This window comes from Pyrus communis, chromosome 13 (genome assembly GCF_041283825.1).
Source record: "Pyrus communis isolate YQ-2024b chromosome 13, ASM4128382v1, whole genome shotgun sequence".
NCBI classification, from domain to species: domain Eukaryota; kingdom Viridiplantae; phylum Streptophyta; class Magnoliopsida; order Rosales; family Rosaceae; genus Pyrus; species Pyrus communis.
The window spans coordinates 2,761,586-2,776,568 of record NC_142577.1 but is presented as its reverse complement, the minus strand read 5'-3'; the positions used below and the strand labels follow the sequence as shown (position 1 = coordinate 2,776,568).

General features: G+C 37.6%; 1 protein-coding gene across 3 annotated transcripts; it reads right to left on the bottom strand.

The window, feature by feature from the left end:
- Positions 1-447: 447 nt before the first annotated feature.
- On the bottom strand, positions 448-10,756 carry LOC137737915 (zinc ion binding/nucleic acid binding/hydrolase). 3 transcript variants are annotated; one of them, XM_088682889.1, is made up of 15 exons: positions 10,526-10,756; positions 10,269-10,422; positions 9,076-9,554; positions 8,845-8,949; positions 8,220-8,484; positions 8,068-8,130; positions 6,788-6,862; positions 6,578-6,696; positions 4,155-4,225; positions 3,967-4,054; positions 3,698-3,838; positions 3,409-3,626; positions 2,355-2,628; positions 2,007-2,238; positions 448-1,501 (listed from the first exon to the last, which is right to left on the bottom strand). In XM_088682889.1, exons 1-14 carry the CDS (start codon positions 10,616-10,618, stop codon positions 2,038-2,040), a joined length of 2,346 nt encoding a protein of 781 aa, XP_088539015.1. In that variant the 5' UTR covers positions 10,619-10,756; the 3' UTR covers positions 448-1,501; positions 2,007-2,037. The 3 variants fall into 3 exon arrangements, with proteins under 3 accessions (XP_088539015.1, XP_068333600.2, XP_088539016.1); XM_068477499.2 differs by having other exon boundaries at positions 2,007-2,234; XM_088682890.1 differs by having other exon boundaries at positions 2,007-2,184.
- Positions 10,757-14,983: the final 4,227 nt, after the last annotated feature.

Here is a 14,983-nt window from a genome sequence, read left to right as displayed (position 1 = left end):
ACACACGTATAGTAGAGTATTAAATGTAACCCTACTAGTTTACGGAATTGTTCTATACACATGCCTAAGGGACTTTGGACCTAGAGTTGATTTTACATACTGTGAAACCAAAAATTGAGAGAAGGGAACTAGGTTTTTCAATTTAGAGAAATTGAAATGCTAAGCCCCTTGCCGCACCTACCTGGCGAAGGACCAAGCAATTCATTGTCTTCCTACTTCACCAACCTAGAGTTCATTCGTGTGGATATTAGTAAAGGGCTAACACTCAGGAGCTTCAACAACGAATTCATCCTCATATGAAATCCAAGGATTGGAATTCTTAACATAATTTAAGTTTGTCCATGTGTTCTTAAAATTGTTTTGTATGAAAGTAACACCGTTGATGTGTGATAATATGTTAGCGATTGCAATGACAAAGAATCCATTCTTTCATCACAATACGAGATATCAAGAGGAAATACCACTTTATTAGAGATGCATCGTAGAAAGATGTGGTTCAAGTCCTCTACTGCAAAACAGAAGATTAAGTGGCTCATATCTTCACCAAACCACTGCCAAAGGAGAGTCACATACAAGTATTTCACCTGCTGCCTGCTTCTCAATAATGAATGCAACAACATTGTGAACCATTCCTCCACTTTCCGGGAAAATTATCTCCAGAAATGTCTCATAAAATTGATAAATGGCCGTTTTCTAAAAATAAGTCCAAGTAAATGGAGTAGCACACGTGCCTGGGGACATAACTTCTAATGTCATCTCGCGCAATGCCCATCATTTCCATATCTGCAGGAAAAAGCGTCTATCCCACCTGAGAAAGATCAACTGGGACCTACTTAACAATCATAATCAACTTCTTTTCATGCTGCATTGGGCTCTTCTACTCCTAACATTGTCCCATAATTACTCTGGTGATTGACCGATAAACTCCTGCATTCCAAATCCTTGAAAATTATTTCCGGTTGGTCTTTCATGCAAGTCCTCATTACATGCTTCCAATCGAACACCAAATCTTCATAGTCATGATTACATGCTTCCAATCAAAGATCAAAGCAGCATATTAACTTCACAAGACAGGGTTCACTTTACAGACCTCAGCGTTGAACCCACAGTCCATTAAAAGCAGCAGCCATGCTCGCTGCTGTTCAGAGAGTCTATCCCTGGGGCCTTTAACTTCTACAAGCTTGGCTTCGCCTTTGTATTTCCCATGGAAGCGCCACAGCAGTAAATCTGGCATTCCACTTGACCAGCTGCGATAATCTTGTGCTAGATGTCGACAGAATGAGGCCAAACAAGGGCCACCAATGCACGTAACAGCTGCTCGAAGCTCGGACAGGGAATGGTGGTCCCAATTAACTCCTCTGCATGATGTTCCTTCATGTAACTCCCATGAAGTGATGAGGATCTCCTCAGCCATGCCATCATGAATTTTCTGTAGGTGAGATTCCATATGGCTCTTTCTCACCAGATAAAAGCTATCAGTTTGCAAATCCAAGGGAGCAATCTGCAAAATAGAATTTTCAAATTTTTACTAAAGGCCATATGTATTAACAAAAAGACCCGCGCAGGTTAAACTTTGGACACGAAAAGCATGGGTAAATAAATTTACTTCCATAAGCAATCTTTGTGCGTAATTTGTAACTTTGAATTGCTTGTATAATGAGGGTAAAACCGTAAAAGGAACTATAACATGTGTCGTATTGATTAAGAACAAAGGCACTAAATTTTATCATACTTTGCCTCTTTTGTTCACCTAGACTCTCTATTTTCGTCAGATCTACCCCTGTTCGGACCTTTCTCAATCTTCTTTTAACTTCGTTCTGTTCACTCACATAACTTTGTGATAACCTTATAACTGCATGAGGGCAATACATACATGCATGAAGGCAAATTGTGTAAATCAAGTGTTCAAATACATATACATGCATACATATATGCATTAAGGCACATTCAGTAGAAAACTTCAAAAATCCAGGAACTTGGTAGCACACTTATACTGTCAAACATACCTGAAATCTGGTGCGGAAAACATTTGGTATATCAGAAAATATAATATCCCACATAAGAAGCCCAAAAATAGTCAACCAAATGCCACTCTCTGAATGAACACCCTGCCATCCCTCCCCAGCATAATGCTGCAACGCTAGCTGCTCTACCCCACATTGCTCTCCATCTTCTCCATAAAACCTGCTCTTCATACCAATCACGGAATTTAGAGGTCTCCCTTGTACATGAACCTAACTTATTGGTAAGAAAAACCGAGTCAGAAGAAAAAGTGAGACTCTAAAATGTAAATATAATAACTCTTTCTTTTGACTTGAGAGTTTTACAAGCATATAACACAATTAAGTGATTACCTCCACAATCTTCCGCTTGACAGACTCTGCAAAACTAGGTGTTTTCCATCGCCTTGGTGGTTTTCCTAAGCGAAGGACTCTCCTTTGAAGTGCCACTCTTGAACCAGCACGTACCCATTGATCTAGTAACCCATTTTCGGCAACTGAAAGGCTCTCATTCAGATAGCCCATGTGCTCTAAGTCAATTGATAACCTTAGTGTCCAGTATCCCCTTCGACCATCACAAGTGAAGCACTTTAGCAGCCGCTTCAGTAAATATATTGCATCACTATACCTGAGTGGAATAAATACGTTCTCTCAGCATGCAAAACATCAGACTTTTCCTTTCCCTCGAGTTCTCCATGCATATTCATGGGGCTAGTGATGCAAAAAACTTAGCAGTTACAAGTATAGATACTGAAACTCAGATAATTTACAAAGATAATTAACACAACTTAGGGTTTAGGCTCATCGGTTTCTCTTTTATAGCAATTCATGAAGAACTGGGATATGATATTTGGATTGTATGCCAGTTACATAATAGAAAAATGGAGCTACCCTTCCAACTCCCAGCTGTTATTTGCACTCCATAATCAATATTTCATTATTTTTAACGCAACGAAAGGAGTGCATAATGACAAATTTGGAGTAAAATATAATTTCCATAGAAATATATTCTATCATATAAATATTGTTAAAAAACAAAAGCAGTGCAAGTGTTTTAGAAACAATAATGATAAACATAGAGTTGGTTTCCAAGAATCTGCAAAAGAAAAGGATTATAATGAAGAGTTCCAGTTTTGTCCATCAACAGTTTGCAGTGTTTCATAACAACTAAAATTTTATGTACTAGTCCATATAATACATACACAATTGTTAACCAAATATAAAAACATACTTTAAACATGTCAAAGTGAGCTATGGTATTGAAATAGCTTATGAGGTCAATGAAAGATGCTAACTTTAAACAAAAAGTAAAATAAAAAATAAAAGTTAGACACAGGAGTGGATATGTATTCTAAACAATGGCCGTAAAAAAAATGTAAACAATAATCGGTAATTCCAAGATCCATACCTATGCTCACGCTCTAGAAAGGAGATTCCTAGTAAAACCACTTTTGAGTAGACATGCGGAGCAGAGAAGCAGGACAGAAATGGAGCCATTGATTCAGAAGTTAAGAATTGAGTTACTTCACTAGACATACGAGCATCAGCTATCCTTATGCATTTCAACACCATTCCATTGTTGCTTCCATCAAGAGCTTGATCAATTATCTGTGCCACTTCAATGGCCTGCAAGACAAGGTCATTAGATATGGTAAAGGAAACAAAGGTAATTATTTTCACATAGAACAAAGCAACACCTCTTCATAAGCAAGCAAGCCATCTCGACCTGAGAAAATTTGTTGTGATACTGTGCACTTGTAAGTTGGATACTTGACTATTCCCAAATCCACTAGTAGAAATGCTGACAAATCCTGTTCTCCATTCAGGAAGAAAAGTCTCTGCATAGAACAAAAAATAATTACAATTTTCCAGTGTAACCAGTACTTTCCTCATTACTGTGGAATTAAGGTTCTAAGACATTAAAGCATCTGTACTAAGAAAATAAAATATAAAGACATTAAAGCACCTCAGCACGCCAGATGAGGGACTCCGCTTTTGAGGATATCCGAACACAAACACCTGTTCGATCCAACACCATATTAGGCAGTAAAGTGCTGCACATTGAGAACCAACAGGAAGAGAAAACTTAGGATGTGCTCATGAAGTCACATCGTTTAAATATTATTAGATGTGTAACAGAAAAATATTTAATACCATGACTCATCTATGCACAAAGAAAGAAGAGATGCAATAAGATCCTGCTTTCTCATGCCACGATTGCCATTCTGTAGCCTCAGTAGAAGTAAACCCATCAGATAACAAAGTGAAAAAAAAACAAACGTGTTTCAAAAATAAGAGAGAATAGAATGTGGCTATAATAAAAAGTGAAGACACTGCCTACCTCAACAACATGGATTCCTCAGCAAAAAAGGGTGAAAAAGAAAATAAGTGCTCAAGATGCATATTAAGAATCACAATCCTATACCAACACATGAGTGAACGCACACTCAAATACACTTATGTAATTTTAATCCGCCACAATGATAAAAATGTTTGACCCGTATCTGTCCACACGGTAGGTCTCGTACTGTGTAGTCATCGAAAGCCAATTCATCACTTTAGGAGCATAAACTAGGGATACAACCAAATCTAGAATGAACGACCAGCAATGCTCCATATATCATCAACAATGAACATTAAATGCATAGAAATATTGGGTTACACACTACTAGGAAGAAGATTAGGTAAAATTATTACTCAACAAGAACTGAGCCTTCAATTTCAGTGACATTATTATCCAATCTCTTGTCTTAAGTAAAATAAGAAAAGATGATAATAAGGCACACACTTCATTATCTTTAATTTACTATCAACTGTCTGAGTTAGCCTTTGATACGAGAATTTTATTCACAGAAAGAAAAAGGACAGGGAAAAAAAAAAACTACCCTTTAAGTTCAAAAGAAGATGTGACAAGATCTACTTCTGAACAATTGTAGTCTAAAGCCTGTTCCAAAACTTCACAAAAGAATCAGAAGAGAGATTTCTATCGTTCCTTTCCCTCCATATACACCCCAAGAAAAAGAAACTGTAATGTTTTGGTAGACACTAGGAACTTCAAACAATTATTTTGGATTGGAACTTGTAAATCCTCCTCTTTCTGGGTATGAAACACAATGATTAAAATTGGAGGAAAAAAGGTGAAAGGTCTATAACCCGAAGAAACTCCTGCAATTGACTAAAATAAAAAGAAGACCTTTTACTCATACTCAAATTGTTTTGTTTTGACAGGAATGAATAATATAAATAAATAAAAAATCCGGGGGACGGTTCATGAATTTGAAATCAATCTATGGGTTAAGAAGTTGGAGTAAGGAATTGTTGAAAAATCTAAAACTGGAAAGGCATTTTAGAATTTTTATGAAAATTGAATAAAAGATCAAAACCTGTTGAATTACCCAATCATGCTACAGGTTTCCAGAAAAGATTAGTGTTACAAACAACATTCTTGTCAAATATATGAAAAAATTCAATGGCATGACCAGTTTTTTTTTTTCCCTAAAAAACATACATTTATTCATATGCAACATTAAAAAATACAGACATGGTGGAGAAGCTCTCCACTAGAGCACATATGGACTCCTAAACCAATTGTGTTTTATTCTAATGAACCACTCAAAAAACAGCAAATACACCCACTTCACAAAACTTTTGGCTTTTTTCCTCAAACCATTGTCTTTTACAGTTAGTGATCTTTTCCAGCAAAAATACAAACTAATTTTCTTACTACAACTGACTTCCCGGCAAGGTTGCCATATCAGTTGTCCACATGTTCTTCTAACTTTCTGGAGCATCACAGCTTTCAGCACAATCTTTACCCCTAAATAATCCTGTGAAGCAACTTTAAAACTATCCAGCTCTGCCCAGAACAATCGTGCAACCTGTTTTCTTCATAACCCTATTTTCTTCATACCAAGCCCTTATTTATCCTTCAAACTATGGAAAATGTAAGCTCCATTTGAATAAACCCCATAACTTCCTCCTTGCCCTACCCTAAATTTTCAACAATTCATGAGCCTATAAAGGCCAGTTTTCTTTCATCTTGCATAGGCCAGCAATTACAATGATAAACATAATTTGATCCTAATAAAAAAAAAAAAATTTAAAAACCCATCATACAATAATCATCGTTCAGTACCTTCTTAGTCCTTGCATCCAACTTGATTACCATGCTCAGTAAGTTTTACGGACACAAAACAATTACAGGCTACATTTGTTTTGCTAGGCAACTAGTGGACACCTCTCCAGCTTGAACCCACATTTGGTATGTGGTTTTACCACCAAGGAGTACATATATAGGGATGTCGACCTTTAATCATATTACAGGTAGCTTAGTCATGAGCCAAGGACCTTTAATCATATTACAATTGTGATGAATGAAATATTTTAATGCTATGGTGAACATTTTAACAAGGTATTCATACTTTCTCTAAGATCAGAAGGATGAACTATAATTAACACCACACATGTTTCATTCTCTTCAATCTAATCTTAGATTTCTTTCCATGAAATGGCATCTATAAGAAATTTATGCAAACAATTCATAACAAATCTCTATAGGAATAATCTTAGATGCAAACCTGCTTAAGCATGCATAAAATTTCCCGGAGTTCAGATACAGTGAGCAATTGCAGAATCTCTTTTATTTCATCATGACATAGTTCATTTGTAATGCCAAAGCAAGATGTATAGCCTGTAGCTGCAAGATGACAAATAAATTTTTCATCAACCTTAATCTGGTATCTTGAAAAGAAAACATACAGCATATCCAACTAATACAACTACATTACCAGATAGCTCTTTAACTGCTTGTTCAGGTTCCGTTACTTCTGGGTATGAAATAGAAGATAGCCGAAACCATGGCCCTGAGCAGGAAGATCAACATAAAAATCACTTTTCAGTTTTCAAACAAGGAAAAGGGCAGAAAATGTTCTAGTTTCACTTGGATTATGTACATGGGTGATATCTTTTAAGTCTTTAACATGGTTCTAGCAAAATATTTTGGGTAATCTACAGGTTACACTAGTTATAGCCATTTTAGTCTTAGCTCAAAGAAATGGAATGGCTTGTGTCCAAGGTTGAAAGCGTCTTGATGGGTCTTGATGTGGTGGCATCATTGGGAGGCATGATGTAGTAAAACTAAAGAAGTACATATAATAACATTTCCTGGTCAGCTGCTTCATATAGAATAAGTTATCCATTGCAATATTCAAATTACCACGAAAATAATCATCCCTTAAATAATTACACGTTCCTTCACATGTATCAGCTCAAAACTATGACCTGAAATATAGTTCCACAAGTATGTACTTTGTAAGTGATGTCCCAGAAAGAAACGCAATCTAGAAATGAAAGATGGGCAGAGAAGGAAAATATGAAGTTTTTTCCTTTACATAGACTAATCTTAGAAAGAAATATTTGGTGACCATTATAGAAATCATGACCCACAGCAAGTTAGTTCAAAGAGTAGAGAGAAACACAACCATTTAGAAATCAGGAGAGAAGCTTATTATAAAACCCTAAGCACCATAGTACAGACCACTCAACTGTCGCCAGGAGCAGTGCATGGAAAAAATGAGAGATGTAGACAACATAAAGTCCAACACACATTGCCTGAAATGTTAGGTTATATAGAGTATTATTAAGTTACATCTATGTAGGAAGCAACGCAGTAGTTAATGACTAGATGTTACAGGCAATCAAATTCTAGTTATGTATTAGTTGTGACACTGGTCTTGTCTTGCCTTGGGAACTTGGAAGGAAGGACAAAAGGATTAGAGGAGCCTTAGTCTGGTGGCACGATTTTTAGAATCATAATTTATTCCCATGAGAGAAGTTTGAGCAGCATTTGCTACGTGGTGTAGCATATTCATGCACATTTTGTGTTTATGACCAGCAAAACAAAAGAGATATCACCCAAAACCAAATTGTGGATAATGAGGCTAGCTTATGTTCAACCACAATCACAAGATCTCTTAAGGCAAATAGATGAAAAGACACACAAATATACAACAGTAGCAGCAAAGCTACAACAATGACCCGAATAAAACTAATCTAAAAAACAAGAAACCTTTCCGCATATAGAGCCGTACAAATAGCCTCTGACTATCATCCGTCAATGAAGTATACAACTCTGCCAGCATACATATAACAGTTGTCAGTAGTGAGAAAAACTTTCGAGAAAACAATAATATAATCAAAACACAAGCAATTGATTGATACCCATGAAATTCTTTTCATCATCTATCAAGAGGTGAGAATTGTTTCTCAAAACCTCATGTATGAAAATACAAAAGTTTTCCTGATACTTTATGGCACTAGGTGGACAGGACTTTGTAGATTCAATTACTTGCTGGGCATTTTTCCACAAAAATACGAAAGCCTCATCATTATAATATTCATTGGCACTACATGGTTCAGTCTTCTGGGACATGATCTCTATAGGAACAACATCGATAGCATGCTTTGGAACAGAGATCACACGTCCCTGAAAGTAATCACACAGGAAAAAGGATCAGAGCTTTATCCACTGGGTCACAACTCACAATTTTTTACGCTCATTCTTTTATTTTTGGTTCTTTGGAGGGACATTTATTGAAAACATAATGTTATCGTAAAATTAGAAGATATTTGAAGATGTACAAAAATATGACACGCTTAGTGTCGGGGAATTTGTTCCCAATTCCAAAAGAAACGAACGAGATAGTCATCAACCTTTTGTTATTCTCTACCACTGCAATTTCACCTTATTCATGCAATACCAAAAAGTAAATGCGGAAAATAAGAAAGTAGATGGTTGGTCAGATGCTTAGGGACTATGTTTTGTCTTGCTAAAGATATGAATTACCTCAAACTGTAGGCAGTACCTCTCCATCAGAGGAGACAAATACTGAGCCAGCTTGCGAGGGAGAAAACCAAGCACTTTAGGGCATCCTGAATCAGAAGAGATAACCTAACCCAAAAAGTCCATCTAGTTCTTCGTTAGAACTTCATAAATTGAAATTAAAGACTAGCTAAAACAATAAAAAATGTAAAATTTCAATTCCTGAACAAAAAAGCCCAGGAAAAGGGAACAGACCTTAATGGCATTGGGATCTTTAACATTGTCAGGGTCTCTTAAAAGAGAAATGTTTGCACCAAGATATAATTCATTTTCATCACTAAATCTACGGCCAACAATAAAAGTCTCAAGAATGACCCTACATATGTCATCCTCTGTGATTGTCATGTCACAATCCATCACCTCATTCTTTGGGGCCAGTGAGTGAGCATCAAAAGCGGCATTTACCCTATCCTTACTGATTGGTTTTCTAGATGGACTATTAACCTGATTTTGCATATCAGACATTGTATTCAATGATGAACCACAGAGGCTGTCATCAGAAAAACCATGAACACTCTGTACACTACCGTCATCATGGACTGCATGAAATAACTCATTTCCTAACTCTTCCAAGTCACGGGAACGAGCTTGAACTTTTGAATCTGGGCAAAAGTTCAACTCTAGAAGTGTGCGCTGGGTCATCTTCCGCTTGGTTCCCCTTGATAGACATACATCTACAAGAAAATAAAATAAGTAACAAGTATCCAGTTCAGATTATGGAAAACACAACATTACATTAAAATAAAGGATGTTAGATAACAAAATCATACAATTCCTGAAATCCCATTACAGAAAACTGGGCTGTATGAATCTAACACACCTTACTTACTGCAGAAATCAAAAACTCAAAATTTTAAATTATCTTAAGGGAATGGGAATATAGATAACAATGCAGTATACAATTTCCTGAAATATTAAAATGCTGAGCAGTTATTATCACATACTATGAGAAACCAGCTACGCTTTTTTCTTTTTGTTTTAAAAGCAAAATGAACGAAAACAGGTAGGTACTGCACTATTCAGGGGTTTATCTTCTTCAGGTATTTGGTTAGACTGGAATGATGGTATTCATTAAGGTTTGATGCTGTTTTAGTTATGTTTTTAGCCTACGAGAACACGTACAGTCCTCCCACACAGTCCAACTCCAAACACCATATATCCTAGATCCTGTACAAACTGATAATATATATCCTATTTAATTTCAGAAGCATTGAATACTTCCACCTCCTTGGGGCTCCATTAAAATGGGGAAACCAAAAAAGCATAACGGTGATGAAGTTACAAAAACAACATAGGAAGCATCCTTTAGTCTTAACAAACTTATTAAGTCACCACACCAGCTAAGTGTCTCCCTATTTAAGGGGGAAATGGTAGGATTAAGAAGATACCGAGATGAGAATTGATGATGTTGTTTTGGCCACTGACTTGTTGGCCGCAAACAGGGCAAGTAACTCTCTCATCGTCTGCAACCCCTCCACCCACAACACTCTCAATGTTTCCAGTGATTTTACCATTTTCATCAGTGCACAGATTCATAGAGTTCTGGAAACAAACAAAGTAACAAATGCTTTTTTGTTGAGAAAATGATAATATATATATATATATATATATATATATATATATAATTTGGGAGAGTAATGGGTACCTGTGTAGGTGAGGAGAGGAGTGATTGACGGTGGGGAAGGAAGCGCCGGCGTTTGCCCACCAATCGGATCAAGCTTTCTCTTCCCCTCAACATGTTCACAGAGATGACTTTTTGAAACTTCAATTTTTCAATTTTTTGGTGCCCTAACCTAATTTATAGCCTCTCTCTCTCGCTCTCTGCTGCTTGAAATAAAAGTCCCGCCAAAGCCAGTAATTATTTGTACACCCACGGATTTCAGCTTCTTCTGGACCGTTTGATCATCTAATGCAGTCAGATAACCATAAAACTAAAAGCTTTTTTTTTCTTTCTTTTTGTTGTTTCCATTTTACAAATTAGAGATGGCAACGAGGGAAAGTGATTTCCACATGCCATTTTTCTCAATTTACATATGTGGATGCAAATTTCTGCGTTCTTCTTCTTGGACGAAATTGCACCTACAAAACAATTAACATCTTAAATCAAGGCCAAGAGCCTCACACGCCCACGATGAATTGGGGGGGGGGGGGGGGGGGGGGCTAGGGGGGACAGGGGGGGCTTTGGCCGAAAAACCTCCAATGCCAAAGTTAAAATTTGAGGGAAAAGTGTTTAAAGAAATTTGGAGAATTTTGCAAGAGAGTTAGAATTATGTTTTTGGGAGAAATGAGAGCTATTTATATGGGTGTGGCCCATCGCTATTTGGAGAAAAGGGGTTTGGCTACTTATGGCGGTTTTTCGGTGTAATTGCAAAATATTATGTCAAAATAATATTTGCAATCAATTAGATAATTAATTAGGAAATTAATCAATTAATTTAGGTATTTAATCCTAATTTGAATGAATATTTGAGGGTTACCTTGTGAGGAAGATTTGATGAGGATGCATGAAATAGGTTTTTGAATAAATACCAATTTTGATCACTTTTGACCTTGATTGAGTCGTGATTGTCTGTTACTTGCCCATGGGAGTTCCGGTGTGCCTCGAGGGTAATTTTGTCTTATTCACCCAACAATTCATGTGTCGTCTCTATGTTCTTCTTGATTATTTTTGGCTCCACAAATGCCCCCACGCCTATTGGGCTGCTCGTAGGAAAAGGCAACACGTGTAAAGATCTTCTTGCTTTAGGAAACATAGGATTGTTTCCTATTTTGATGTAGATTCCCTCTTGAATAGGAAATTAGATACTTATAGGAAAGGGAAATAAATTACTTCTAAAGTCTATTTAAGTCTACCTTAAGTAGATCATTAAATCAACTTTAGAGAGCAATTTATTCTACAAGAGAGAGAGAGCTAGAGTCCTAGCAATCTCCTATACTTGCCCGTGCAAAGGACCATCTTTCATTGCTTTCGTTATCTTCGCACTGGTCCAAGGTAAGAAAAAATTAATTTTCCTTGTCTTCTTAATTTTTGGGAGCCTTGGGGCTTAAAATTTTCTCGACGGGGGTCGAGGACATGTGAAAAAGAGCTTGGAGATGTCATTGCATTGTTGTCGTGGGTGGCAATATGCGGTGTGGTGAAGGCTCGGCTCGGCTCAAGACAAGGGTTGGCGTGGCTGGCATGGGCCAGGAAGCTAGGCTGGATTAATGGACTTCGACCCGCCGGAAGGAGTGGAAAAGCAGGGCACTGGCCCCTTTTCCTTCTATTTGGGGCATGAGGCATGCGGGCTGAGGAAGTATCTGGCCAGGTCGTGGGGCCTAGCATGGTTGTTGGGCTTCTACAGCTTAGGCCGTGAGTAGGTTTTTTTTTTTTTTTTTTTTTTTTTTTTGAATGCTAGGCTGACGCCCGTGCATGAGAGGAGAGAGGGAGAGTAACGGGCCACTGGGCTTGGCCCACTTGATTGGACCGAAGACTGCTTCATTTCTTTTTTTTTTTTTTTTTTTTGCAGCCTTCTAATGAATTTTCCTTGCATCTTTGTAGAAATTCTTCAAGCATGTCTTCCTCAAGCCACAAGAATGATGATGGTGTGCCGCCATTGTATTGTCAAGGCGAGTCTTTGAGCAAGGTTGGCTAGTTCAAGGCTTCTCACTTTAAAATTAGCTCTGATGGCTTGTTTAGAGACTTCCTTGAGGCATATAGGCATGCTATTTTGTTGGGAGTGCGTATGAAGCGTGTCAAGGATGGTAGCAGCCATGAGCCTTGCAATGGGGCTCGGAAAGCCATCAAGTTTCACCTCTACTACTTTGTGTTAGGGTTCACTTTTCCTATAACGTGTTTCTTCTAATAATTGCTTTATTCCATGAAGTGTGCCCTCACTCAATTTTCTCCGAACACGGTCCGTGTGATGGTGGGGTTCTTCAATCTAAGCCAATTTTTCGACTTAGACATGACCGTCAACGAATTCTGGTACTTCTTTGACATAGGCCACATCGAGGGAGTTGGCCAGCTGCGATCCTACCATAAGCTCGTTAACAATTCGAGCAGGGGAGATCATGACTGTGTTGGAAATGTGCCCTAAAACCAATCATATGATGATACTTTATGGACATTTCACATGTTAAACTAATCTAGTTTAATATTAAGGGCAAAGATTATTGTTTGAGCCGTCTCATATAAATGTTATATGCTTAAACGATAAGTCCAAGGAATATGTGATTGGAAGAATGCGATCTAAAGAAGTTAGATTCATGAGACCATTCTTTCGTTGACACATCCTAAACGTTCCTGATCATAGGATTGTCAATTGGGCATTAACAGTCCGTAAAGATCAGTACGTGCTATGTCTTCTCTCAGGGAGAGTGACTAGTCTCGAGTCATTGGTGTATGTGACATCAAGACAAGTACGTAGGTGCTCAATAGAGAATGAGTTCACTGAACACGATCAACGAAGAGTTCTCATATTCATGTCACATGAGAACTCATGGTTGGGATAATGCAAATTAGTCTTTTGACCTGAGGCATCACAGTTGTCTTGTGGTTAGGTCCTTAATCTTTGATTATGTCAAAGTCACTCCATCAGGAGGGTGTCCAAGGCATCGTTGGGGTTAAGCCACTTAGTCATGGAGGCAAGTGAATGCGCAACAAGGGATCTCTAACCTTTAAACTATTTGAGGGAGAATACTCTATGATATGATTAAGAATCTTTGGCCAAAGTTTGAATGAGATTTAGGAATGTGTTCCAAATCACATTCAAGGTAATCATATAAGCACAAGACTCACATTGGATAGTAGACATGAATCAACTATCAAACCAAACAATGTGGTCAAGAGTATTGTATTAGAGAAAGACCGTATTGCAATTGTAATCCTAAAACTGAATAGGTTCTCCACCTCTTCTGATTAGCTTGGATAACCATGACATGCTGCTAGGCGTCAACCATGGTTTGTGGAAGCCCTAAAAGTATATTATCACTAACGGGAGAATTGAAAGTAAGTTTCAATTCACAATCGATTAGAAAGAGTTTTAATCGCCCACTGCCTCGCTAAAAGGAACCTAATGGATCGTTCACCGAGTAAGGTAGAGTTTGAAGAAACAACGGAGATGAGTAAGAATAATTAAATGGTTTAATTATTTATCCAATGGCAAGGATTAATTAATATGTTAATTAATCAAACGAATAAGTTCGTTAAAAGACCTCGGGATAGTTTTGGACCTTAAGGCCCAATGGGCTTCGAACGTCAAGTCCATTGACTTAAGTTGTATGACAACTTAATGAATAATGATTCACAAAGGCCCAAATAGCCCAAATAAATCCCTAAGGCCGGCCATGTTAGAGAAGGAGTGGGGTTTGACTTATTTACAAGTTTGCCACTCAAATGAATTAAGGTATTAGTGTGACTTAATAGCCAAAATTCATTAAGGGTTATTTTTGGGGGAAAGGATGAGAACACAAGCTCTCCTTTCTCTCTAAAATTTCGGCCAACCTTGGAGGGATCATCTAGCAATCAAACTCCTCCAAGGTCACTCATTTCTTCTTCATTATGCCTTGGTGATGAATCATTAGAGGTTCTCAATTTTGGGAACTTGGAGAAACCTTTTCATCCATCCAAATCCATGGATCTAAGATGCAAGGAATGAAGGCCCTCTCTTTGGGTGATTAGCCTTTGCTCATGCAAAGAGGAATCTACAAAGGTATTGATTTCTCAACTCACTTTGTTTTGAGTTGAGACTTGGTTCACCTATCTACTAGGCTTTGAATTTCATGGGTAAATGTTTTGTTTTTAAGTGCATACAAGCATGATTCCGCCTTTAATTGTTAATTGCATGCTATTGATGTTGCTTAAATGAACATGTTTTTCACAAATCTTCCTTCAGACTGGGCCAAGGAGACTTTGGAGATAAGTGGAGAACAAGAGTCTGATTCTTCCCTTGAGCTACGTGTTCCGATGGTTTTCATCTCCGGTAAGTAGTCAACTCAGTCCCTCGACTGCTTTGTACTTTTGTTAAGTTGCTCTCTAATTTTTTGATTGTCTTCTTCTGTTCTTGTATATTTGGAATTTGGCTCGACTCCCAAAAATTCTCCAAACATGAAGAAGGTGCATATT